The sequence below is a fragment of the Mobula hypostoma genome, chromosome 18, assembly GCF_963921235.1.
Source record: "Mobula hypostoma chromosome 18, sMobHyp1.1, whole genome shotgun sequence".
Classification (NCBI taxonomy): domain Eukaryota; kingdom Metazoa; phylum Chordata; class Chondrichthyes; order Myliobatiformes; family Myliobatidae; genus Mobula; species Mobula hypostoma.
The window spans coordinates 33,840,234-33,867,116 of NC_086114.1; the positions used below are offsets into that span (position 1 = coordinate 33,840,234).

A 26,883-nucleotide genomic window follows, 5' to 3' on the forward strand; every position below is an offset into this window, starting at 1 on the left:
GCAGCTATTTCTCTTTATTTCTTTCCCGGTTTAGTCAAATTACAGAATGTCACTGACAGGCGGTGACATTTTTATTCTTTGAGACATTTGTTTGAATTCCTATATGATCCTTTCATTGGGAAAGGTGCCGCAGAAAATGGATCATCATCTGTGTGGTGTGGTGAACTTGAAGGTGCAAGGTGGTGTGCATTGGACAGTCTATCAGACTGCAGTTGCCCCAATGTCCAATTTTGTCTGGCTGTGTGTACTTCGGCATTGTAACTCAAGTTTTCAGGATAGTAATATTGATGAAAAGGATTTAACTCAGAAGCTTTTGAGAACAACTGATGTGTAGGATTCCCTAAATGACATGGAGCTTCTGCTTTGTAATCCTCTGACAGTTTTTTCTTATTCCTGTTCTGTCCTGCTTTGCTTAAAGCACAAGTCATTCTTCTCACAAATGACTGCACATTTTTGCTTGTATTGGTTTCATTTAACTTCAAGTGGCAGGTTTCTGCAGAGGATCTTCTGCTTGAAACAGGAGTCTTTCCTGATGGGATGTGGCCAAATGCATCTGTTTGTACTAAATCAAAGGGTTGCATGTGTGGATCAAGCTGAGCTAACGCCACTTTGCTTCCAGAGGGCAGATTTGTAGAAAGCTGGAGATCACCGTCAAAATTTACCTTAAGTGTAAATGGGGCATTTTTAAATATATCTGTTTCTTCGTTGTCAGCTCCATTGTATGTTCCATCAGGCAAATCAGGTGATGTAAAAGGCTGAGACTTGGTTTCCAAGAAATCTAAAGTGGAATTTTGGAAATCTTCAGCTACTTGAATGTTGGAAATAGAATCGGATAATCCCATTTTACACAATTTGTGATTACCTACAGAAATATCTTGGGTGGCATCCTCTCCTTGCCACTCAGGTAGACTTGGATAACTTTTTACAACTAGATCAGAATCTAGTTTGTCTGTGAGTATAGGTGTGGCATCTTCACAATCTTCAAACTTGTTTATCTCATTTGCTTCATCATCCTCACTACTGTGAAGAGTCTCAGTCGATGGAGCAAGGTCACTTGAATGCTCCTCAGTAAGGGATGTTGATAAACAACGTCCTATAAAATGGACCATTTCACCACAGCTCAGTTCAGTTTTATCCTGTGCCATGCCTCCTACAACAGGTGGAATGTTTTGCTTTGTGTGTTTCATTGAGACAATACTGCCACAGCCTGAAAACACAATCAAAAATTGGGAAAAGGACATTGAGTAATTGAACGTGTTAGAGAGGGAAAAAAATGGAAGCTGTTCAATATATTGGATCTGGATACAATTGATAATAGTACAATTTTTTCAATTCTTCACGTTTCAGAAAACAAAGCAGTCTATCTCCATGTACTGACCTGAAAACTAAAAATAGAAAAGGCCTAAAAATTCAGTTATTGGCTAATGTGATAGGTAATAGGCACAGCACAACTCCCACATCATCAAGCAGAGGCTCAGTAGGAAAGATCAGTCACTATTTAGTGACATGATCTGACTTTACAACTCCCAAGGCACTTCCATCATCCAGTAAGTACAAGCGGAGCTGTGATTTCATACTCACTAGGTGCTTGCACTCCAATAACTCATTACACCAATTCCACAGGATAGCAATAAGATTGAAAGAGTGCAGAGAAAATTTAGAAGGATGTTGCCACGATATAGATAGGGTAAGTGGAAACAGGCTTTTTCCACTGAGGTTGGATGAGAAATGCTACAGATATAGAGGTCATGGGTTAAATAAGGGTGAAAGGTGAAACATTTAAGGGCAACATGAAGGAGAATCTCTTCACGCAGAAGGTGATGAGTGTGGAACGAGCTGCCAGTGGAAGTGGTGGATTCTGGTTCGATATCACCATTTAAAAAAAAATAGATACATGAATGGGAGAGGTATGGAGGGCTGTAGTCTGTGCAGGTCAATAGAACCAGGCAGATAAGTGGTTTGGCACAGACTAGGTGGCCAAAGGGCCTGTTTCTGCGCTGTAATGTTCTATGATATCTGATTATCAACTAATTCGTCACCAGGCAACAGTGCTGCAGTATAGATTTTTCTATTGCTGGTGCTGTAGTCGGATTCTGTGGTAAATAATAATCCCTGGAGAGAAAGCAATTAACCAAGAGGTGGAATAAAAATCTTTTATAGTGTATTTTAATTTCTTGAACTTTACTAATTATTTATATTCACTAAATTACATTTAAGTGCATTGCCTAGGGCAGTAATTTTCCACAAGGAAAGATCTCTTAATCATCATCTTTGGTAGCTGTGGTAGAACATTGGTTAGGCCTTAATTTCATTTTTGAATTATGATGTAACATCTAACACCTAAATCCACGAGAAATCAAATCAGGTCATTGAATACAATCAAAATTATCAAATGAATGCCACTTGGGAAAAGCCTCAATGGATTGATCAAAATGAGTGGGCCATTTTGGAAAACTTGACATGCTACAGTGAAACCCCATTATAACGCAGTTGTTTGGGTCCATAAAATGTCATCGCGATAAAAGCGGGATCGTGCTAAATCAGGGTTGTTACTGTAGAAATTAAAACAAATTAATTTTCAGTAAAGCTTTTTAATACACAAAACAATAAAAAAATTCAATATTAGCAATCATCATTTAGTTCATTTCTTAAAAAAGTGATTGTGTTCCTTGCTTGAACGTAGCATGTCGCTGGCTGCGAGCGAAATCTAGAATGCTTTTGAGTTGGAGGTTTTTTATGTGGTCAGCTGAGCAAATTTCTCCTGACACTAACACTTGAGAAATCCCGTGACCGATCTAGCCATCCATTGCTAGCTTTGAACTGTGAGGTTTCTTCGTTGATCTACTTGTCAAACTTCTCGTCTTGAGCTTTGAGAATAGAACCAGAAACTGGAAGGCCTTCTGAGCGAGTCTGAACGAACCACTCGTACAGGGACATCTTTAGCTGTCTTCAGGTATTTGGCTGTTAGTCCTGCTTCTTCAGCTTTGCAAAGCGGCACGTGTAACTTTTCTTCGTGAAATTTCCAGCCACGAAGTGTTGATTCCAGTATCCCAAGGTCTCGTGCAACCTGAGTTCGACTTTTAGTTTTGATCGTGTCAAGTGCGTGAAGCTCATCTTTCACAGAAAATGATTTTCTTTTTCTAGCAGTTTGTTCCATTTTGAGCAAAAAAAAAAGGTCCAATGACTCACACAAAATGCTGGTGGAACGCAGCAGGCCAGGCAGCATCTGGTCGAGACCCTTCGTCAGGACTAACGGAAAAAAGAGATAGTAAGAGATTTGAAAGTGGGAAGGGGAGAGAGAGAGACCCGAAATGATAGGAGAAGACAGGAGGGGGAGGGATGAAGCCAAGAGCTGGGAAGTTGATTGGCAAAAGGGATACAAGGCTGGAGAAGGGGGGAGTATGGATTGACATGGACATGGAGTCCAATGACTCACCGCATTATATCCGAATTTGTGTTAACTTGGGGCGTGTAAAATCAGGGTTTCACTGTATATTGCATATTACTTTTACTTTACATCATTTTATCTACTCAGCACTGGCAATCTGCAGTCTTTTGTAGAAGCATTGTTGACAAATTACAAGGACTTTTTATTTTCAAGGTTGTCCCAAGTTACTGATGAAACCATTTTCTACAAGGTAACATTTGGGTTAGCTTAAAATTGCCCCTATCACAATTTTAAAATATCTGTACCATTTCCCATCTTACTTCAGTCCCTTAATTGAAAGATTCAACATTGAACATTTTCTCTGAATCTAAATCAGGTATTCCCAACCTTTTTTATGCCATCGACCCTACCATTAACAGAGGAGTCAGTGGATCTCAGGTTGTGAACCCCTAATCTAAATAAATTACTTGCACTCTGTACACAAAGGTTTTCAGAAAAGCATGTTTTTCTATTGAGATAAAATGGTAGTTTGACTGTTGAGCACTAAATGTCTGTTGGAACATCTGTTAACTGCCAAACACAACTTTTCCATTTCAAGCACACTATTCCAATTTGAACCGTTGCCAATGTTCCACAGCTATTTAGTTAAAAGTCCTGGAATTCTTCACACACCAACATTGGTCAGAGTGCACTCTCTGCATGAATATTACTTCATAAAACGGTAGCATCATCAATGACAACAATAAATGTTGTTTCATTAGCAAACCCCATTTCTGGAGAATAAATTTATAGTCAAAATGCCATTCCAAAAGACATTCTTCAATTAGTCACTGTACTCAAAACAAAATCACTGACAGTGCATACTTTGCAATCACATTTGTTACAAATAAATATTCTGTAATGAAGGTATTTTGAACATAAAAGGATAAAACAATTTAGTGTAAACATGAAAATGTTTTAAAATTTATTTATATTGTTTTAAATAATCATGTTATAATTATTGGTTGCAGTCATTCAACACTAAAAGGTAGGGCATTCAAAATTAGTAGAAACAATGCAACTATTCCAGTAATGGCTGTGAGATACACAGGGAAGCAGGTTACTTCCCTAAATTTCAACACATGATGAAAAATATAGTGCATAAGTTAATATTTTGAAATCCCTTTCAAAACAAAGCAATCTATTAAACTGTCAACATTGTACATGGAGACACATAATAACAGTCCTTATATTAGGCATTAGAGACATCTGGAAAGTAACTATTCCATCATTATCTTAATCCTGCTGAAAATGCTTAAGGGTAACAACTCACCACCTGATTTAGATACACAAAACCTGTCATTTAGATAATTAATTTTCTATTTTGATACTTGCTTACAACTGCATTGGTTAATGACTATGAGAAGGTAATTGTAATTGATTCTTTCTTAAATTTAAAAACAAACTTTATTGAAAAATGTGACCTCTTCTAAACCTACTGGACTAAATTAGAAGCCAGATTCCACACCAAACTAGAGGGAAAGCAATTTCCTTCTTTAAACAGTTGTGCAATAAATTCAGGGTTTAGAAGCACCCAAGATTAAAAAAAATCCTAAGCCCTTCATTAAAGTGATTACAAAGAGAATACAAGACCGAATTAGATAATGTGAGCATGTTAAAATGTGATACATTTCAAAAATTTAACTGACTAGTTAAATACAGCATAGAAAACAATGATATAGTTCAAATAAAAGGCCAAATTTAAATCATATTACAGATTACTAGTGCACAACACTGAGGTTTTATACTCTGCTGCCTAGCCCTATGATATTGGATGACATTTCACCCTTGTGTCTGAACACCACTGAAAACAGGCCTTTCACGTTAACACAAAAAATAATTAAAGTAAACTGGCCAAATAGATTATGTACTACTATTGCTATCCACATTCAACTTGTATGATTTTCAAAGGGAAAATGAAAATGAAGTACCTCAACAGAAAAAGATCCAAAACAAAATTGGTCAAATAACTCATCATAAACTAAGGCAAAGCATTACATTGCAAAATGAGCAGCACGTTTCCACATTAGATATGTAGTTGTCACAGAAGATAAAACAATCTGAACTCAATGCCACGAAAACTTAGTACTAGAATCCAGGCACTGTTAAATTGTTACAAAGCTACAAAACCAAATGTAAAAATAAACATTCTAGAAGCTAAAGCTCATTTCTAGATCAGCTGATCACTTGCAAAAGTACAGGGCATTGCAGCAGTGCAGTTATACCATACAAAAGGTCAAAAATGCTGAGGTATATCGAGCCAAGGTCCTGCAGGGTAACATTTCAACATGAGGATTTCAGCAGGTTTTGAAAATGCGAGGGAAGTCCAAGCAGTTTTTCTTGTTAATGCATATTAATGGTGCACAGGCAAATAGAAGGTAAGGAAAAGCCTGATAGAACAGTCTTTTATTTTTAGTAGCATCTCCATTGCATCTTGTTACAATCATGTCTTGGTGCTGCTGCATTCAACTGAGGTATGCTACTGATTTTACCATGCTTTCTTTGGATTGAGATTTCTACTGCAGGGTTCAGATAATTTTAACATACGTGATTTGTTAGAAGTGTCATTAAAGGTCTATAAGTTGATCCACAAGCAGTAAAGATCTAGCTAAACCAGGAAGACCGTTCTCTGAATTCCCACTGCGGTTCTTTGAATGACCACCTAGAAAGTAAAAAATATCACTTTACTAAGTTATTCTAATACAATACATGGATGGATTTTGTGAATGATTTTATAACATCTAACTCTACTCACACCACTGGTAATTGAAACTTTAGTTGGTTAGAGGGACAATGGTCAAGTAGTTAAAAAGGTTAAAATGTAAAACTTGCTGAGAGGGGGAGGGGGAAGAATGGAGAAAGAAATGGCACAAACTGGACTGAAAGCTGGAATGAGAAAATGAACAGCGCCACTGAATTTAAAAAAATACTGTGGTAAATTCTTTGACAACAGTTCTGTAACAAGATGCAATAACCTTCAGTCAACCTATATAATTAACACTTCAGTTGCTTTCAATAATTCAGATCTTATTTTCTGTATTGGTTGTACTTCATTTTCTAAGCTTCTATCCAATCATATTCTGAGTTTCATATGCACATTTTTGCAAATTCTATCAAAATGATTTGCATCATGTGTTTATTGTATGCACTACATACAGTATAATATCCAGTCATCTGCCTCTTCCTCTTACCAGTCAGATTAGAAGACATAGCGGGGGTAAAAGGGTCAGTGCTGTCAGCTGAAGCAGGAAGAATTCTGGGATTTGAAACTGAATTACGCCCAGAGTTATCTGAGAAGGTGCATAGGAATAACGGGAAAAAAACATGATTCAGGAGAGGCTGCAGGATAGAAACGTCAGCAAAAGTACAGCAAGAGTACATGCAAAATAAGAATTTCCTTTATATAACAAAAAAACTTGACATAAATCTAGATAACAAAATTTAAATCACATCTAGTTATCTAAGTCTTCTGTGGGAAAGAAGCTCAAAGCACGATGAATTACTATATTTTACTTTTATGTTTGAAATTTCTGTATTAAATACATGTAAACAATTTAATTGAAAATGTGTTAAAACATCCAGCAAAGTTAGCCATTGATAACCAGCAGATCAAATTTCAGTAAAATTTAAAAGAACACAAACAAGGGTAATTCCTCCATTAAAGATAAAAAAAACTCTCTAATTCATATGTTTTGGTCCTGCCCGCGGCTTGATAAATTTTGGAAAGAAGTATTTCAAACTTTCCCAGAGCTTTTTAAAGTAAACTTTAAACTCAACCCTTTGACTGCCTTGTTTGGCATTGTTGAAGGAAATGATTTTACTCTTAAGCCAAATGATTTGCATATTTTGGCTTTTATTTCTCTTTTAGCCAGAAGAGTTTTGTTGCTTAAATGGAAAGATGCCGCTCCGCCCATTGGTTGATTGATGTTTTGTCATGTTTAAATCTAGAGAAGATTAGGTGTTCCAGTTCTATACCTAGATAAGACTTTTTCATATTATGGGGACCTTTTTGGAACTACTTTCACAATTTCTGACTCGTTCAGCAACGATGATGGTTATTATATGTTTGAATTTACGACTACATGTCCAAGATTTTTTTTCTTTTCTTTTAACCAAACAGCTGTTTTTTCTCTTTTTTTTAGTATGGGGTTTTGATTTTGCTTTAGATTAGAATAAAATATACCTTTTCAATATTATGGTTAATTTACTATACACAGCTATGGAGCATTTCAACCTTGTTTCTGTTTCCATAATATCATAATGTATTTTGTATTCATCTATGCAAGTAATAAAAATATTGAAAAGAAAAAAAGATGAAAAAAATTTAATATCAATTCATACAAAAAACATCTGATTTAAAAAGTAATGGGCTTTGCTTCTGCAGAGAACATGCAGCAGCCCTAATGACACAGGGAATTTAATTAATGAGAAACTGACTCAGATAGATGGAATACCACAGGATCATTTCTGGCTTGTGACATAGCGAAGAGCAAATTTTCTATGATTGATAATCTGGACAGCATGAGAAACTGTCCAGAACAGTTGATCCGGAGAATGCGTATGTATCCATAAATCGTGGAGTTCATCAGGCTTGGGCAGGTAAAGTACGTGGCAAGTTTCTCTTTTTTTTCATTCCTCATCTATTAGGGCATAGCAGCGTAGTGAGAATGGCTCCGGGGCAGTCTTTTGCACTGTGTGAGATCTGGGAATTCTGGGAGACCTCCAGACTCCCAGATAAAGACAGTTGCACTAGGTGCACTGAGCTTCAGTTCCTCAGAGATGTATTAAGGAATTGGAGCTGCAGCTCGATGACCTTCAGCTCATACAGGAGAATGAGGTGATGATGGACAGGAGCTACAGGGAGACGGTCACCCCTAGGTTGTAGGAGGTAGGTGGAGGTAGGTAGAGGTTGGACGAGACAAGTAACTGGGTGACTGTCAGGAGAAGGAAGGGAAATGCACAGTGCAGAGTATCCCTCTGGCTGTTATCCTCAATAATATGTATACCACTTTAGATACTGTTGAGTGGAATGACCTACCCGCTGGGGGAGGGGGGGGGGTGCAGCCAGTGACTGTGTTTCTGATGCTGTGGCTCAGAACAGAAGAAATGTGAAGAAGACTGCAGTGGTGATGGGAGATTCTATAGTCAGAGGATTAAAGATGAGATTCTGTGGGCACATTAGAGACACCGGATGGTACGATGCCCCCAGGTGTTAGAATCTGGGCTCTCTCAGACTGGGTCCATGACATTCTAAAGGAAGAGGCTGAGCAGCCAGAAGTCTTGGTACATATTGGCACCAATGACAGGAAGAAAAGGTGAGGAGAGCCCAAAGAGAGATTTTAGGGAGCTGGGGAGAAAGTTGAAAAACAGGAGCTCCAGGGTAGTAATCTGAATTACTGTCTGTACCACGCACCAGTAAGGGTAAAAATAGGATGATTTGGCAGGTGAATGCATAGCTGAGGAACTGGTGCAGAGGGCAGGGGTTCAGATTTACAGATCATTTGGATCTCTTCTAGGGAAGTACAAAAAGGACGGGTTACACCTGAACCCGAGGGGGACCAATAACCTTGTAGGCTGGTTTACAAGAGTTATTCAGCGGGGTTTATACTAAATTGGCAGAGGGATAGGAACCGGTGTGACAATGTGGAGGATGAGGTAGTTAGTTTACAAATAGAAGCAGTGTGTAGTGACATTGCTAGCAAGGAAAGGCTGATGATGGGACAAAATGGCAATCAACAGGAAGAGCGGCAATGTAAAAGGCGGTCAAAATCGAAAAGGGTAAATACAGGTATTATATTTGAATCTCTGAATTTGCACAGTATAAAGAATAAGGTAGATGAATGTAGCACAGTTACAGATTGGCATATATGATGTGGGCATCATTGAATCAAGGCTGAAAGATTATAGCTTGGAGCTTAACGTTGGAGGATACATATTGTATGGAAAGGACAGGCAGGTAGACAGAGGGGGTGGCATGGCTCTGTTGATAAAAAATGAAATCAAACCATTAGAAAGAGGTAACAAAGCATAAGAAGTTGTTGAATTTTTGTGGGTAGAGCTAAAGAACTGCAAGGATAAAAAAACCCTGATGGGAATTATATACAGACCCCCAAACAGTAGTAAGGATGTGGTCTACAATTTACAATAGGAGATAGAAAATGCATGCCAAAAGGACAATGTTACAATAGTTATGGGAGATTTCAATATGCAGGTAGGTTGGGAAAATGAAGTTGGTGCTGGACCCTGACGGGGGTATTTCCAAAATGTCTACGAGATGCCTTTTTTGAGCAGCTCATGGTTGAGCCCATTAGGGGATCAGCTTTCTGGACTGGGTAATGTGCAATGAAACAAATCGATTAGAGAGCTTAAGGTAAAAGAACCCTTAAGGGCAAGTGATCATAATCTGATAAATTCACTTTGCAATTTGAGAAGGTGAAGCCAAAGTCAGATGTATCAATGTTAAAAAGGAATAAAGGGAATTACAGAGGCATGAGAGGAACTGACCAAAATTGATTGGAAAAGAATACTGGCAAAGATGACAGTAGAGCAGCAATGGCTGGAATTTCTGGAAGCAATTTAGAAAGTGCAAGATATATACATCCCAAAGAGGAAGTAGTATTCTAAAGGCATGATGACACAACCATGGCTGAGAAGAGAAGTCAAAGCCAACATAAAAGTCAAAGAGAGGCCATATAATAGAGAAAAAAAGAGGGAAGTTATAAGATTGGGAAGCTTTTAAAAACCAACAGAAGGCAAGTAAATGTCATTAAAGAAAAGACGGAATACAAATGTAAGCTTGCCAATAATATTAAAGAGGATACCAAAAGTTTCTTCAAATGAAGTGTAAAAGAGAGGCAAGACTGGATATCGGACTGCTGGAAAGATAGTAATTTCTTTTAAAGGAAATGGTGGACGAACTGAATGAATATTTTGCTTTAGTCTTCACTGTGGAAGACACTGGTAGTATGCTGAAAGTTGGAGGGTGTTCGGGCAGAAGTGCATGAAGTTGACATTACTCAGGAGAAGGTCCTTAGGAAACTGAAAGGTCTGAATGTAGATGAGCTACCTGGACTAGATTGTATACATACCAGGGTTCTGAAAGAGATGGCTGAAGATATTATGGGAGCATTAGTAATGATCTTTCAAGAACCACATCATTCTCACATTGTTCCAAAGGAATGGAAAATTGCAAATGTCACTCCACTCTTCCAGAAGGGGGAGAGTTAGAAGAAAGAAAATTAAAGGCCAGTTAGTCTGATCTCAGTGATTGGGAAGATGTCGGACTCTATTATTAAGGATGCAGTTTTGGGATACTTGGAGGCACATGATGTAATAGGCCATAGTCAGCATTGTTTCCTAAAGGGAAAATCTTGCCTGATAAATCTGTTGAAATCCTTTGAAGAAATAACAAGCAGGCTAAACAAAGGAGAATGTTGTGTACTTGGATTTTCTGTAGGCTTTTGACAAGGTACCACATGAGGCTGCTTAACAAGATGAAAGCCCATGATATTATTGGAAAGATAATAGCATGGATAAAGCAGTGGCTGATTGCCAGGTGGCAAAGAGTGGAAATAAAAGGAGCCTTTTCTGGTTGCCAGTGACCAGTGGTATTCCACTGGGGTCTGTGTTGGGACCGCTTCTTCTTATGTTGTATGTCAATATCTTGGATGCCAGAATTGATGGCATTGTGGAAAAGTTAGCAGACGATATGAAGATGAGTGGAGGGGCAGGTAGTTTTGAGGAAATAGAGAGGTTACAAAAGGACTTAGATTAGGAGAATGGGCAAAGAATACTTCGATGGAAGAAATGAAACAGTTGACTATTTTCTAAATAGAGACAAAATACAAAAAACTGAGGTGCAGAGGGATTTGGGAGTCCTTGTGCAGGATTCCCTAAAGGTTGATTTGCAGGTTGAGCCAGTGGTGAGGAAGGCAAAAGCGACACTAGTATTCATTTCAAGAGGAGTAGAATATAAAACCAAGGATGTAATGTTGAGGCTTTATAAAGCACTGGTGAGGCCTCACTTGGACTACTGTGAGCAGTTTTGAGCCACTTATCTAAGGAAGAATGCGCTGACATTGGAGAGGGTTCAAAGGAAGTTCACGGAAGTGATTCCGGGATTGAAACTCTTGTCTTAAAAAGAGCATTTGATTGCTCTGAGCCTGTACTCACTGGACTTCAGAAGAGTGAGGGAGACCTCATTAAAACCTATCGAATGTTGAAAGGCCTTGACGGAGGGGATGTGGAGAGGATGTTTCCTATTGTGGGTGAGTCTAAGACCAAGAGACATAGTCTCAGAATAGACAATAGGTGCAGGGGTAGGCCATTCAGCCCTTCGAGCCAGCACCACCATTCACTGTGATCATGGCTGATCATCCACAATCAGTATCCAGTTCCTGCCTTATCCCCATAACCTTTGATTCCGCTATCTTTAAGAGCTCTATCCATCTCTTTCTTGAAAGCATCCAGAGACTTGGCCTCCACAGCCTTCTGGGGCAGAGCATTCCATATATCCACCGCTCTCTGGGTGAAAAAGTTTAGCCTCAACATTCTAAATGGCCTACCCCTTATTCTTAAACTGTGGCCTCTGGTTCTGGACTCGCTCATCAGCGGGAACATGCTTCCTGCCTCCAGCGTGTCCAATCCCTTAATAATCTTATATGTTTCAATAAGATCCCCTCTCAGCCTTCTAAATTCCAGAGTATACAAGCCCAGTCGCTCCAATCTTTCAACATATGACAGTCCCGCCATCCCGGGAATTAACCTTGTGAACCTACGCTGCACTCCCTCAATAGCAAGAATGTCCTTCCTCAAATTTGGAGACCAAAACTGCACACAGTACTCCAGGTGTGATTTCACCAGGACCCTGTACAGCTGCAGAAGGACCTCTTTGCTCTTATACTCAATTCCCCTTGTTATGAAGGCCAGCATGCGATTAGTTTTCTTCACTGCCTGCTGTACTTACATGCTTGCTTTCAGTGACTGATGTACAAGAACACCTAGATCTCGTTGTACTTCCCATTTTCCTAACTTGACTCCATTTAGATAATAATCTGCCTTCCTGTTCTTACCACCAAAGTGGATAACCTCACATTTATTCACATTAAACTGCATCTGCCATGCATCTGCCCACTCACCCAGCCTGTCCAAGTCACCCTGCATTCTCATAACATTCTCCTCACATTCCACACTGCCACCCAGCTTTGTGTCATCAGCAAATTTGCTAATGTTACTTTTAATTCCCTCATCTAAATCATTAATATATATTGTAAACAGCCGCAGTCCCAGCACTGAACCATGCGGTATACCCCACTGGTCACCGCCTGCCATTCCGAAAGGGACCTGTTAATTGCTACTCGTTGTTTTCTGTTAGCCAGTCAATTTTCAATCCATGTCAGTACTCTGCCCGCAAAACTATGTGCCCTAATTTTGCCCACTAATTTCCTATGTTGGACTTTATCAAAGGCTTTCTGAAAGTCCAGGTACACTACATCCACTGGCACTCCCTTATCCATTTTCATAGTTACATCCTCAAAAAATTCCAGAAGATCAGTCAAGCACGATTTCCCCTTCATAAATCCATGCTGACTCAGACCGATCCTGTTACTGCTATCCAGATGTGTCGTAATTTCTTCTTTTATAATTGACTCCAGCATCTTTCCCACCACTGACGTCAGGCTAACCGGTCTATAATTCCCTGTTTTCTCTCTTCCTCCCTTCTTGAAGAGAGGGACAACATTAGCCACCCTCCAATCCACAGGAACTGATCCTGAATCTATAGAATATTGGAAAATGATTACCAATGCGTCCACGATTTCTAAAGCCACCTCCTTAAGTACCCTGGGATGCAGGCCATCAGGTCCCGGGAACTTATCAGCCTTCAGACCCAACAGCCTATCCAACACCATTTCCTGCCTAATATAAATTTCCTTCAGTTCATCCATTACCCTAGGCCCTTTGGCCACTATTATGTCTGGAAGATTATTTGTGTCTTCCCTAGTGAAGACAGATCCAAAGTACCTGTTCAACTCGTCTGCCATTTCCTTATTCCCCATAATAAATTCACCCATTTCTGTCTTCAAGAGCCCAATTTTGGTCTTAACTATTTTTTTACCTTTTCACATACCTAAAGAAGCTTTTACTATCCTCCTTTATATTCTCGGCTAGTTTACCTTCGTACCTCATTTTTTCTCCGCGTATTGCCTTTTTAGTTACCTTCTGTTGCTCTTCCCAATCCTCCAGCTTCCCACTCGTCTTTGGTATGTTATACTTCTTCTCTTTTATTTTTATACTGTCCATTACTTCCCTTGTCAGCCACAGCCTCCCCTTACTCCCCTTAGGATCTTTCTTCCTCTTTGGAATGAACTGATCCTGCACCTTCCGCATTATTCCCAGAAACACTTGCCATTGCTGTTCCACTGTCATCCCTGCTAGGGTATTGTTCCATTGAACTTTGGCCAGCTCCTCCCTCATAGCACCACAGTTCCCTTTGTTTAACTGTAATACTGACACTTCCGAGTTTCCCTTCTCCCTCTCAAATTGTAGATTAAAACTTATCATATTATGGTCACTGCCTCCCAATAGCTCCTTTACCTCAAGGTCCCTGATCAAATCAGAATAGAGGGATGTCCTTTTACAAAAGAGATGGGAAGGAATTACTTTAGCCAGAGAGCGGTGAATCTGTGGAATCCGTGCCACAGGTGGCTGTGGAGGCCAATTAATTTGGTATATTTAAGGCAGAGGTTGATAGATTCTCGATCAGTCAGGGCATTGAAGGGATACGGGGAGAAGGCAGGAGATTGGGGCTGGGAGGGAAAATGGATCAGCCATGATGAAATGGCAGAGCAGACTTGATGAGACAAATGCCCTAATTTTGCTAATATATCATATGGTCTTAGTTCTCTTAAATAATCTACCAATATTAATTGTCTTTACAAAAAAAAGACTCCAATAAACTCATAATTGCAGAATAAAAGAAAAGGATTACTTTTCCCCCTCAAATGATATTTGAAAAAGTGTAATTTGAGCAAACACAATATTGAAAATTCTAACTTTGGCTATAGACATAGTCAGAGTATTATTCTGCATGCATTAAGCAATCTTTGGAATGAATATTGTGGCGTGTGTGTAGCACAGATTAATAAAAACTGCTGGTAACTTTAAATCATGCTGATCATCCATCTTTGTTACATTTTACACAACAAGGCAAATGATCTCCTTACCATTTCCCAAACAAATCAGGAGGTCAACTGTTGACAGCATAAAGAAAATTAAACAAAAACTTATTTTACCTTCAATATGATACACAAAATCACCTGTACATCACGAGTACTCACTTGTTATCACGCGAAGAATGCAAAAGCAACACTGGCATTAATTTTGAGAGGACTAGAATATAAAAGCAAGGATATAATGCTAAGGCTTTATAAGGCACTGGTCAGACTGCATTCGGAGTACTCTAAGCAGTTTTGGATCCCTAATCTAAGAAAGCATATGCTTTCACTGGCACGTATCTAGAGGAGGTTAATGAGAATGAATCTGGGAATGAAAGGATTTATGTACATAGAATATTTGATGGTTCTGGGCCAGTACTCGCTGGGAGTTTAGAAGATTGGAGTGGGGGGAGGGGAAGTCTCCTTGAAATCTATCGATTATTCAAAGACCTAGATAAAGTGGATGTGAAGATGATGTTTCGTATAGTGGAGGAGTCCAGGACCAGAAGACACAGCCTTAAAATAGAGAGATGTTCATTTAAAACAGAGATGAGGAGGAATTTCTGTAGCCAGAGGGCAGTGAAGCTGTGGAAACCAAGTCATTGGGTATATTTAAAGCAGAGGTTGATAAGTCCTTGATTAGTAATAGTGTCAAAGGTTATGGGAAGAAGGCAGGAAAATGGGGTTCGGAGAAATAATAAATGAGCTATGATGCAATAGTTGTACAGACTCATTGAGCCAAATAGCCTAATCCTGCTTCTATGTCTTATGTTATTCCATTTCAATATATGCAAAGACAACTCTCAGGACTTCTCTCAGTCTTTTAGTATAGCATCATCTAAACTTTACTGAAGTCCTGCTCTTCATTCACCTTACTACATACAAGTTATTAAGCTGTTACTCTGTTGTCTTGAGGTACAATAAAACTGATAATTCAGTATCAACATTCATTTTAAACTCAACAAGGCCTCAGTTCCTGTTCTTCCTTTAAAAATGCAGAACCCAGCATCCAGGGCCCTATTTCTCCAGTTCCTTCCAAACCTACCAGGTCCCTGTTTCCTGCATTCACTTCAAACTCACCAGCTCTCCTGAAAACATATTCTTATATGACACCTAAAGAAAGGGCAAACTGAAAGTGTTTGGAATGTTAGTAGGGGTAATATCAAAAGTCCAGAAACGCTGTTGGCTCACTACCAAGCCCCTGGGGTGCCAAAGTTTTGCTATATTATATAATAGATGCATTTAAGAAGCTCTTGAAAAGGGACATGAATATATAAAGAATGAAGTGAAATGGACCATGTGCAGGTGGAAGGAATTAAAAAAAGGTACAATCAGCTTAATTAGTTTGGCACAACATCATGGGCTGAACAGCCTGTTCCAGTGCTGTACTATCATGTGTTTGGAAACCAAACTAAATTGAAGATTTTTGTTATACTACGAAGTGATTGTGCTTCTTTGTGCATCAAAATTTCTATAAAACCTGATCAGATAGTTATGGTGATTTCAATTACATTTTCAAATCTTATGGAAAATTTACAAGTACCTTTTGTTTTGTAACACGAACCCATTGAAGCATTCAATGAATATACTTCACTAATTAAATAGTCACACTTCCACATCTACATTTATGTAACAATTGTGAATTCTTGATACTCACAAGAAAATAAAAAATTCCTTGTTATTTATTGATCCTTACCTGGGAAGTCAGATAGTGGCCCATGTATTAAAGGATCAGAAATAGTTGCCGATGAACTAGATTCTAATGTTTCCATTGATATTTTAGCTTCTTATAAAGAGAAACATAGGAAGTAAGAAAGTAGTTTAAACAGAAGAGAGAATTTCATGCGATATTCGCTGGTAAGCTGCATGTGCTCAAGAGTTAAAAGTATATTGCTATATTACAAAGGTCTGAAAGGTTAATTCAAAAGCTTTCACAATGGGCTCAATTCTCTTATCAAATTCACTTGACAAAGTGAAAGTTCCCAATAATTTTACATTACACATTTGATACAGATTTGCCAAATAAAGACTATTTTCAACCAATGACAAAATTGTAGGGAGTCTATTCCTGCTAATTAATAATTCAAATATTAATACAAACCTGTCCCTGATGTGAAAGGTGATGCTCCAAAAATGTCTGTCTGGGGTAGAGTCATGCCAGAAGGAAACCCTTGAGCTACATTTTCAATTGGTACTTTCTTCTGTTCCGCACATTTATCTGTTGGAAGAATTTTAAAGTGGGAATTGAGTTATCCACAGTAACCACTTCCATTAACAGTGAGTGTGGTCAGAGATTTCAGTGAAGTGGTAGCATTGCTAAGTGATAATTCTCCACCCCCACCTTATTGCTGATGTGGTCAAGTTACATCTTTGTAGAATGCCAAGACTTTATATTTGCAGTATGGACTCTTTTGGGTCAGTCATCTCTCCTTATCAAACAAAGCAATGTGCTTTCCAAAGCAGTGAAGGTATCCTGAATGAATAAACTGAGAAACTTTCAAATCAGGAAACCAAAACTGATAATAGGACCACAAACTGCTGCAAGTACAAACCCCATTTCCAGAAAAGTTGGGATATTTTCCAAAATGCAATAAAAACAAAAATCTATGATATGTTAATTCACGTGAACCTTTATTTAACTGACAAAAGTACAAAGAAAAAATTTTCAATAGTTTAACTGACCAACTTAATTGTATTTTGTAAACATACACAAATTTAGAATTTGATGGCTGCAACACACTCAACAAAAGTTGGGGCAGAGGCATGTTTACCATTGTGTTACATCACCTTTCCTTTTAATAACACTTTTTAATCATTTTGGAACTGACGATACTAATTATAAAAGATTTGCAATTGGAAATTTTGTCCATTCTTGCTTGATATAAGACTTCAGCTGCTCAACAGTTCGTGGTCTCCGTTGTCTGATTCTCCTCTTCATGATGCACCACACATTTTCAATAGGAGATAGACCTGGACTGGCAGCAGGCCAGTCAAGCACACGCACTCTGTGTCTACAAAGCCACGCTGTTGTAGACCGTGCAGAATGTGGTCTGGCATTGTCCTGCTGAAATAAGCATGGACGTCCTGGGAAGAGACGTCGCCTTGATGGCAACATATGTCTAAAATCCTAATATACGTCTCAGAGTCAATGGTACCTTCATATACATGCAACTCACTCATGCCGTGGGCATTGATGCACCCCCATACCATCACAGATGCTGGCTTTTGCACCTTTCGCTGATTAACAATCTGGATGGTCGTTTTCATCTTTGGCACAGAGAACTTGATGCCCGTTTTTTCCAAAAACTAGCTGAAATGTGGACTCATCTGACCACAGCACACGGTTCCACAGTCTTTTGGTCCATCTGAGATGAGCTCGGGCCCAGAGAACTCGCCGGCGTTTCTGCATAGAGTTGATGTATGGCTTCCACCTTGCGTAATACAGTTTCAGGTTGCATTTCTGGATGCAGCCACGGACTGTGTTGAGTGACAATGGTTTTCTGAAGTACTCCCGAGCCCACGTGGCTATAATTGTCACAGTAGCATGACGGTTTCTTAGGCAGTGCCACCTGAGGGCTCGAAGATCACGCGCATTCAACAGTGGTTTCCGATCTTGCCCTTTACGCACTGAGCAACACACATCAAAGTTGCTGGTGAACGCAGCAGGCCAGGCAGCATCTGTAGGAAGAGGTGCAATTGACGTTTCGGGCCGAGACTCTCCGTCAGGACTAACTGAAGGAAGAGTGAGTAAGGGATTTGAAAGTTGGAGGGGGAGGGGGAGATCCAAAATGATAGGAGAAGACAGGAGGGGGAGGGATAGAGCCAAGAGCTGGACAGGTGATAGGCAAAAGGGGATACGAGAGGATCATGGGACAGGAGGTCCGGGAAGAAAGACAAGTGGGGGGGACCCAGAGGATGGGCAAGAGGTATATTCAGAGGGACAGAGGGAGAAAAAGGAGAGTGAGAGAAAGAATGTGTGCATAAAAATAAGTAACAGATGGGGTACGAGGGCTTCCGCTAAGGCCCCACCTCCCCCTCGTACCCCATCTGTTACTTATTTTTATGCACACATATTTTCTCTCACTCTCCTTTTTCTCCCTCTGTCCCTCTGAATATATCTCTTGCCCATCCTCTGGGTTCCCCCCCCCTTGTCTTTCTTCCCGGACCTCCTGTCCCATGATCCTCTCGTATCCCCTTTTGCCTATCACCTGTCCAGCTCTTGGCTCTATCCCTCCCCCTCCTGTCTTCTCCTATCATTTTGGATCTCCCCCTCCCCCTCCAACTTTCAAATCCCTTACTCACTCTTCCTTCAGTTAGTCCTGACGAAAGGTCTCGGCCTGAAATGTCGACTGCACCTCTTCCTACAGATGCTGCCTGGCCTGCTGCGTTCACCAGCAACTTTGATGTGTGTTGCTTGAATTTCCAGCATCTGCAGAATTCCTGTTGTTTGCCTTTACACACTGAGATGTCTCTAAATTCTCTGAATCTTTTCACAATATTATGTACTGTAGGTGTTGAAAGAAGTAAATTCTCTGCAATCTCGCATTGAGAAATGTTCCTTTTGAAATGACTAACAATTCTCTCACGAATTTTGGCACAAAGGGGTGAGCCACGACCCATCCTTGCTTGCATAGACTGAGCTTTTGATGGACGCTACTTTTATACCCAGTCATAATACCTCACCTGCTACCAATTAGCCTGCTTAATGTGGAGTCTTCCAAACCGGTGTTACTTGAATATTCTGTGCACTTTTCAATCTTATTTTAACTCTGTCCCAACTTTTGTTGAGTGTGTTACAGCCATCAAATTCTAAATTTGTGTATATTTACAAAATACAATTAAGTTGGTCCGTAAAACTATTGAAAATCTTTTCTTTGTACTTTTGTCAGTTAAATAAAGGTTCACGTGAATTAACATATCACAGATTTTTGTTTTTATTGCATTTTTGAAAATATCCCAACTTTTCTGGAAATGGGGTTTGTAGAAAAAGCTACAGAATGCATACCTTCATTAGTTAGGACAAGCAACATATAAATTGAGAAGTCAGGTTGCAGTTGTATAAAATTTGGATATTCATTGCCACATTTCAGGAAAGTTATGGATGTTTTGGAGAACGTGCAGAAGAGATTCATTTGGACATTACCTAGATTGGAGTTTTTAGCTACAAGGAGAGATTGGATAAATTTGGATTGTTTTCCTTATCCTCTCCTTATAACTAATAAGTTTGGAGGCCATGGAGAAAACTGTTTAGTAGTATATATTATTATGAGAACTAGTATATATAAGGTAGATAGTAGTCCTTTTCCTGGAGGGGAATATCAAATACTAGAGGGCATAGGCTTAAGTTGGGAGGGGCAAAGTTTAAAGGAGCTATGAGGCAGTTTCTTTTAAACAGAGTGGTGAGAGATTGCAGTATTTGATATTTGGAACATGCTGTCAGGGGAGGTGATAGAAGCAAACAACAACAATATTTGAGGCAGGCTTGAACAGACAGGAAATAGAGGGTTATAGACCACATGCACGTAGATGGGATTAGTTAAACATTATGACTAGCGCCAACAAAGTGGGCTGAAGAGTATATTCCTGTGCAGTGACCCAACATGGCAAGCTACCAAATGAAACTTATATAAAACGAAACATAAAATATGAATGGTTCCACAATTTCCAAAGTTAGGACACTCGCAAATCACCTGTTCAGTGATATGCAGAGTACAAGTGCCAAATGATGCAATTTCTGAAGATCGGGCTGAATGTGCCATCTCAGAATGGGAAAACACACTTGCCTTTTCGTAGCTCAGCAAACTCCTTATCGAGAAGTTCCTCTGCTGTTAACTTGGAAAAATTGTCATCTCCAAATGGATTCCATGTGGAAATATCTGGTGGATTATAAATATTTTGCTGTGATGTTTTGGGGGAAACTGCAGGACTTGTTGAGGCTGACCTAGAATAGACAAGTCCATATTAAAACAATAGAAAATGCAGTATTCAATCACTCACTAATAAGTTTGCCTAAACAAGTATTCCTTAATTTACGAACGCTCCATTTACAAGATATGTTTCGCCATAACAATTGGCACATTGTTCTTTGTGTGAGGTGTGAACAAGACCAAAATTATTATATGTATTTTTCCTAACTTTCCTGAGTTACAAAATTTTGCTCAGCAAAATGTTTTCCAGGAACATATTCCTTTCATAAATTAAGTGCAACTAATAAATACTTCAAAAACAATGTCTTAAATGTAAAACTCTCACAAGCTGGAATCTGGGAGTGGAGGCTAATGCTGAAAATCACTCACTGATTTTTCTCAATACCAGAAACAAAATGAAATATTGGCCATAATTTTGTAGTAAATAAGGGTAAACTACCAATGCCTGCAGGCATCCAATCCTTGCAACCAACAACAAAACTGACTATTTTACACATGTACAGCTTGATGAAGAAATCCCAAATATCTACCCATGATCCAGCAAACCATAAAGGATAAGCTATAGGCAGCCTTCATATTTCAGCTGTGGTCATGTTCCACTAGGCCACAGGTCAACATTTAGCCCATCTGCCAGATCACAATATATTTGAGAGCAGTTCTAATCCTTTCCCCAACTTATTTCCCTTAACTTTGTCTCTCTTCCCAACAACTACCCTTGGTTGTCTATCACAGCCTACACCAAGGACAACTTGTAGTAGCCAACTAATTTATTAACCAATATAGCATATAAATTCGGGAAGAAATTCAAGTACCTCAGGGGAATTCATGCAATCTTGGCAGGAATGTACAAGCTTCAGACAGACAGCACTAGAGCTCAAGAACTTTCAAATTTGTGCCACAGAGTAAGTGACACTATATGGGCACCATTGTACCACAGAATTCATTTGAAAGTACATAAATTTAGGCATTCTTACAAATGTGTAAGATGTCCTAAAAAGTTTTTCATTTAGTTACGCAAAGCTTAGGTTTTAATGGCTTACTAATTAATAATTAGTTCCTTAAAGTTGGGGGTGCTAGTGAGTATAAACACCCACTATCTATTAAATGCTCCCAACGGCATACTTCTCTAATTGCCTCTGACAACCAAGTTCAGCTCCTGGCCTTCATATATGGCTTAGCTACTAAGCCTGCAGGACCGTTTCTACTGACAGGAGAAGGGTCAAAGACAGGTTACTGGCACCTTAAAACCAGTCACTTTGGGCCAATAGGGCTCATCAGCCACGGTTGGCAACTCATCTAGAAGGAAAGCCCTGATCTCAAACCTCCACTGCATTGCAGCTATGCCTACTCATAGGGAAGGCTTCGGGAGTAAATCCTGAGGAAAAATCCAGAGCTGGGGTCCGTAAGGCAGTCCTACGTTGAGTTCAACACTGACTGACAACTTCTGTAACACCACTGGAATTGAACTGTATTGGTCTCTGCCATTCCTTTGGATTCATCAGCTGCGTGGGGGGGTGGGGGAAGCCTGCTACATGGGCAACAGCTTGCTCTCCATATTGTACTGCCCTGGGCTTGCATTCACATAGACAGCTGGAATGCCACATCCATGGTTGACTAACCAACAGACACCTTAAGAATCAATAATTATTGCTGAACCATCCTGAACACTTAAGGATTTTTCCAGGTCATCAGGAAGTGATAGGACCTTATAGGTCACCACAAATTCTGGGCTATTCTACTCTAAATCCTCAGCAATGCACCCAAAATTGTTTTACTTTGCAGCAAACAAAATCTATTTCAATTATTATTGTTTTGTAAATCTGTGTTTCAATATCTGAGATTATCAGATTTTAAAAGGGACAATCTAGTAGTATGAATCATTTTAGTTTCAGTATTTGGTTCCAATTAATTAATACAAGTACCATTATAGAGATATTGTTAGCTTGGAAAATCTTAAACATTATTTAATTCTGTTCTGAAAGATAGAGGCATGTAATCATGCACAGGAAGTGACAAATCCCCCAAATGACACGAAGTACTAAAACCAGTACAGCTACAGCAATGAACTCACTTAGATTTATAAAGATTTGCCTCAGCAGCAGCTGCTGCCAGTTGTTGAGAGGAATGACTGGCAGGCACTCCAAAAACACTGCTGAAAGGAACATCACTGACAATTCTCCTATGGCCAGCTCGTACTTTCGGTGAAGATGGCGGCGTCAGTGACAACAGTTTGGCTGTCTGCTGGGATGGAAGTGGAGCTTGGGGAATTTCAGTCTTTTCCTGCATATGCGTCTGCAATTGTACACAAGTCAAATTTTACTTATTTATTTGTGTCCAAGGCAACAATGAATTCTGAAAAAAAAAGTTGACATCATACTAAGCGAAGAACTAGATGGTTTTGTCATACCAGTACACCATTCTGAAATCCAGAGCAAGTTTATCAAAAAATTCCTATCATCACCTTCCCCATACACCAAAAAAATGCACTTTTATTTCTTCACCCAGTCTTGGCTTGCTTAACCACAGGTCTGATGTTACCCTTCAGCAGGTAAGCTTTGGAAATTAGGATCAACTAGAACCTATACTTAAAAGGTTGTTTTAATTCCAATTTACAGGGAACCACTTTTTGCTTGACAGCTGACAATTCCGCTCTGTGCTGCCACTTTTACCCATATAACTGGAAAGCAATCAGTTTACTTTGGGGAGTTCCATAGCCTAGCACAGGACATCCAGCAAATAAATATAGACTTTCAACTAAGCAGTAGTTAAGGCACTGAAGACAAAAGAGAATGCAGTTGCTGGAATGTGGAACAACAAACAGTATGCTAGAGGAACTCAGATCAAGCAGCTTTCGACCATAATCAGCCAGTGGCCTAATAAGACATGGAGCAAAATGTCTTATGGTCTAAGGTGCTACCATGGCAGCAGCAGAACCTCAAGTCAATTGATCATCTGAAATTTAATATTTAAAATAAAAATTAATCATATAGTCACACTTGGTTCATTAATGCTGCTCGGGGCAAAAATTTACCTCATCGATATTCAACTCCATAACCACAACAAAGGGCTTGACTCTTAAAACAGCTTGGCAAACTACTACGGCAATATTAGGTCTGTGAGTAAGGAAGGAGGGACAATAAAGTGCTACCGGCAGCTTTGCAATTGGAAATGATTTGATCATCCTGACAAATGAATATACATCAAGTCTCTACAAATCTAGTAGGTTGATTTCAATGGAGTGAAATGTGAGAATAGCAATTATAATTTGATTTAGTCATATCATTTTACTGTTGTTAAACTTTGTGTATTTTGGCTTCAATTTCAAAAGTTAATTTTAAAATTAATAAAGTTATTTAGTACTTTATTTTGTAAGTTAGCAGTCTCAAAAAATTTTATCTGAATGACATCCTTAAAAGAAATAGATAAGCCGGGGGAGAGAGAAGAAACAGGTCAACTATAATAGATATCCAATGGCAGAGTTTGTCATTTAGAATTGGACAGGTCTGTGATTAAACCAAAGGAAAACCATTAGGATTGATCCAATGCTGCACAGTATTCCAAAATTTTTATTGATTAACTTGTAAAATGAATGCTGGATTCAAGGTTGCTTTAAAAATACTAAAACAAAGGTAAAATTAACTTTTAAATATTAGAACTGCAGATAAAACACCAATAACAAAGAAATCCTACAGCACAACACAGGCCCTTCGGCCCAAAAAGCTGTGCGGAACATGTCCATACCTTAGAACTACCTAGGCTTTACCTATAGCCCTCTATTTTACTAAGCTCCATGTAGCCATTCAGGAGTCTCTTAAAAGACCCTATCGTTTTCACCTCCACCACCGCCACCCCATTCCACGCACTCATCACTCTCTGTGTAAAAAAACTTACCCCTGATATCTCCCCTGTACATACTTCCAAGCACCTTAAAACTATGTCCTCTTGTGTTAGCCATTTCAGCCCCGGGGAAAAACCTCTGACTATACACATGATCAATGCCTCTCATTTATCTTGTACATCTCTATCAGGTCATCTCTCATCCTCCGCCGCTCCAAGGAGTAAAGGCCGAGTTCACTCAATCTATTCTCATAAGGCATGCTCCCTAATCCAGGCAACATCCTTGTAAATCTCCCCTGCACCCTTTCTATGGTTTGCATGTCCTTCCTGTAGTGAGGCAACCAGGACTGAGCACAGTACTCCCAAGTGGTGTCTGACCAGGGGTCCTATGTAGCTGCAACATTACCTCTCAGCTTTTAAACTCAATCCCACGATTAATGAAGATCAATACACTGTATGCCTTCTTAACAACAAAGTCAACCTGCGTAGCAGCTTTGAGTGTCCTATGAACTCAGACCCCAAGATCCCTCTGATCCTCCACACTGGCGAGAGTCTTATCATTAACGCTATATTCTGCCATCAAATTTGACCTACCAAAATGAACCACCTCACACTTATCTGGGTTGAACTCCATCTGCCACTTCTAAGCCCAGTTCTGCAATCAATGTCCCATTGTAACCTCTGACAGCCCTCCACACTATCCACAACACCCCCAACCTTTGGGTCATCAGCAAATTTACTAACCTTATTCTCCACTTCCTCATCCAGGTCAATTATAAAAATCACAAAGAGTAAGGGTCCCAGAACAGATCCCTGAGGCACACCACTGGTCACTGGCCTCCATGCAGAATATGACCCGTCCAAAACCATTCTTTGCCTTCTGTGGGCAAGCCAGTTCTGGATCCACAAAGCAATGTCCCCATGCCTCCCTACTTTCTCAATAAGCTTTGCATGGGGTACCTTATCAAATGCCTTGCTAAAATCCATATACACTACATCTAGGGCTCTACCTTCATTAATGTGTTTAGTCATATCCTCAAAAAATTCAATCAGGCTCGTAAGGCACGACCTGCCTTTGACAAAGCCATGCTGACTATTCCTAATCATATTACGCCTCTCCAAATGTCCATAAATCCTGCCTCTCAGGATCTTCTCCATCAACTTACCAACCACCGAAGGCTCAATGGCCTATAATTTCCTGGGCTATGCCTACTCCCTTTCTTGAAATAAGGGAACAATATCCGCAACCACTCCCGTCCTCATTGATGATGCAAAGATCATTGCCAGAGGCTCAGCAATCTCCTCCCTCGCTTCCCACAGTAGCCTGGGGTACATCCCGTCCGGTCTTGATGCTTTCAAAAAGCTCCAGCACATTCTCTTTCTTAATATCTACATGCTCAGGCTTTTCAGTCCACTGCAAATCATCCCTACAATCGCCAAGATCCGTTTCCATAGTGCAGCGGTCCCCAACCACCGGGCCGCAAAGCGTGTGCTACCGGGCCGCGAGGAAACAATATGATTTGGCGATATGAGTCAGCTGCACCTTTCCTCATTCCCACTGTTGGCGCTTGAACGCACGCGAGGTCATTACCCACGCGTTATCCATGTCAGCGCGGGAAGGAGATCAACTCCTCGAGCTTGCAAATGACGACGGGCTGAAAAGTATGTTTGACATAACATCTCTGCCGGCATTCTGGATCAAAGCCAAGGCTAAATATCCTGAGATAGCCATGAAAGCACTGAAAACGTTGCTTCCATTTACAACATATCTCTGCAATGAATGCAATGAAAACTAAATTGCGGAATAGAATGGACATAAGGAACCCCCTTCAAGTGTCGCTGTCTCCCATCACCCTTCGATGGCACTGTCTTGTTGCAGGGAAACAAGCCCAGGGCTCCCACTGATTCAGCGATATTAGTGTGTTGCAATGATTTTATGTGTTAATACGGGGAAAATATGTGCTGTGTGTTTAATATCCAAATGTTGCTTAAAATGTTATGATGCTATTGACTTATAAGTGACTTATATAACCATATAACAATTACAGCACGGAGACAGGTGCTCTCAGCCCTTCTAGTCCGTGCCGAACACTTACTCTCGCCCAGTCCCACCGACCTGCACTCAGCCCATAACCCTCCATTCCTTTCCTGTCCATATACCTATCCAATTTTTCTTTAAATGATAATATTGAACCTGTCTCTACAACTTCTACTGGAAGTTCATTCAACACTTACTTCAAGCTCCCTTGTCCTCCCCTGATAATTGATTTATCACTATATTCATGCGAGAAAAATATGCGCTGTGTGTTTAATATTAAATTCGTTAGATAATCCCTTTTAGAAAGGAAATTGAGTGTATTAGCCACTTATCACCTACATTCCGGTTGTGATTAACCCCGGCCCCACCGAACAGAATCGCCAAAAACGATTTGTAGAAAAAAACTGGCACGTACATGCATGCGCACTGGTGCCCGCGCAT

At 39.8% G+C, this 26,883-nt stretch overlaps 1 protein-coding gene across 7 annotated transcripts in view; it reads right to left on the reverse strand.

Annotated features, from left to right (window-relative positions):
* Positions 1 to 4,205: 4,205 nt before the first annotated feature.
* The window catches only part of LOC134358444 (AP2-associated protein kinase 1-like), a 141,973-nt gene continuing 119,295 nt past the window's right edge, over positions 4,206 to 26,883 (reverse strand). The window contains exons 13-19 of one of the 7 annotated variants that reach the window (XM_063070673.1): positions 22,639 to 22,859; positions 20,424 to 20,581; positions 16,742 to 16,858; positions 16,337 to 16,423; positions 14,650 to 14,676; positions 6,619 to 6,717; positions 4,206 to 6,089 (exon numbers count right to left, since the gene is read on the reverse strand). In XM_063070673.1, coding sequence (XP_062926743.1) covers positions 5,995 to 6,089; positions 6,619 to 6,717; positions 14,650 to 14,676; positions 16,337 to 16,423; positions 16,742 to 16,858; positions 20,424 to 20,581; positions 22,639 to 22,859 — 804 coding nt within the window. In that variant the 3' untranslated portion in view covers positions 4,206 to 5,994. Of the gene's footprint in view, positions 6,090 to 6,618; positions 6,718 to 14,649; positions 14,677 to 16,336; positions 16,427 to 16,741; positions 16,859 to 20,423; positions 20,582 to 22,638; positions 22,860 to 26,883 lie in introns of all 7 variants that reach the window. The other 6 variants (XM_063070672.1, XM_063070675.1, XM_063070674.1 and 3 more) reach the window with 6 other exon arrangements.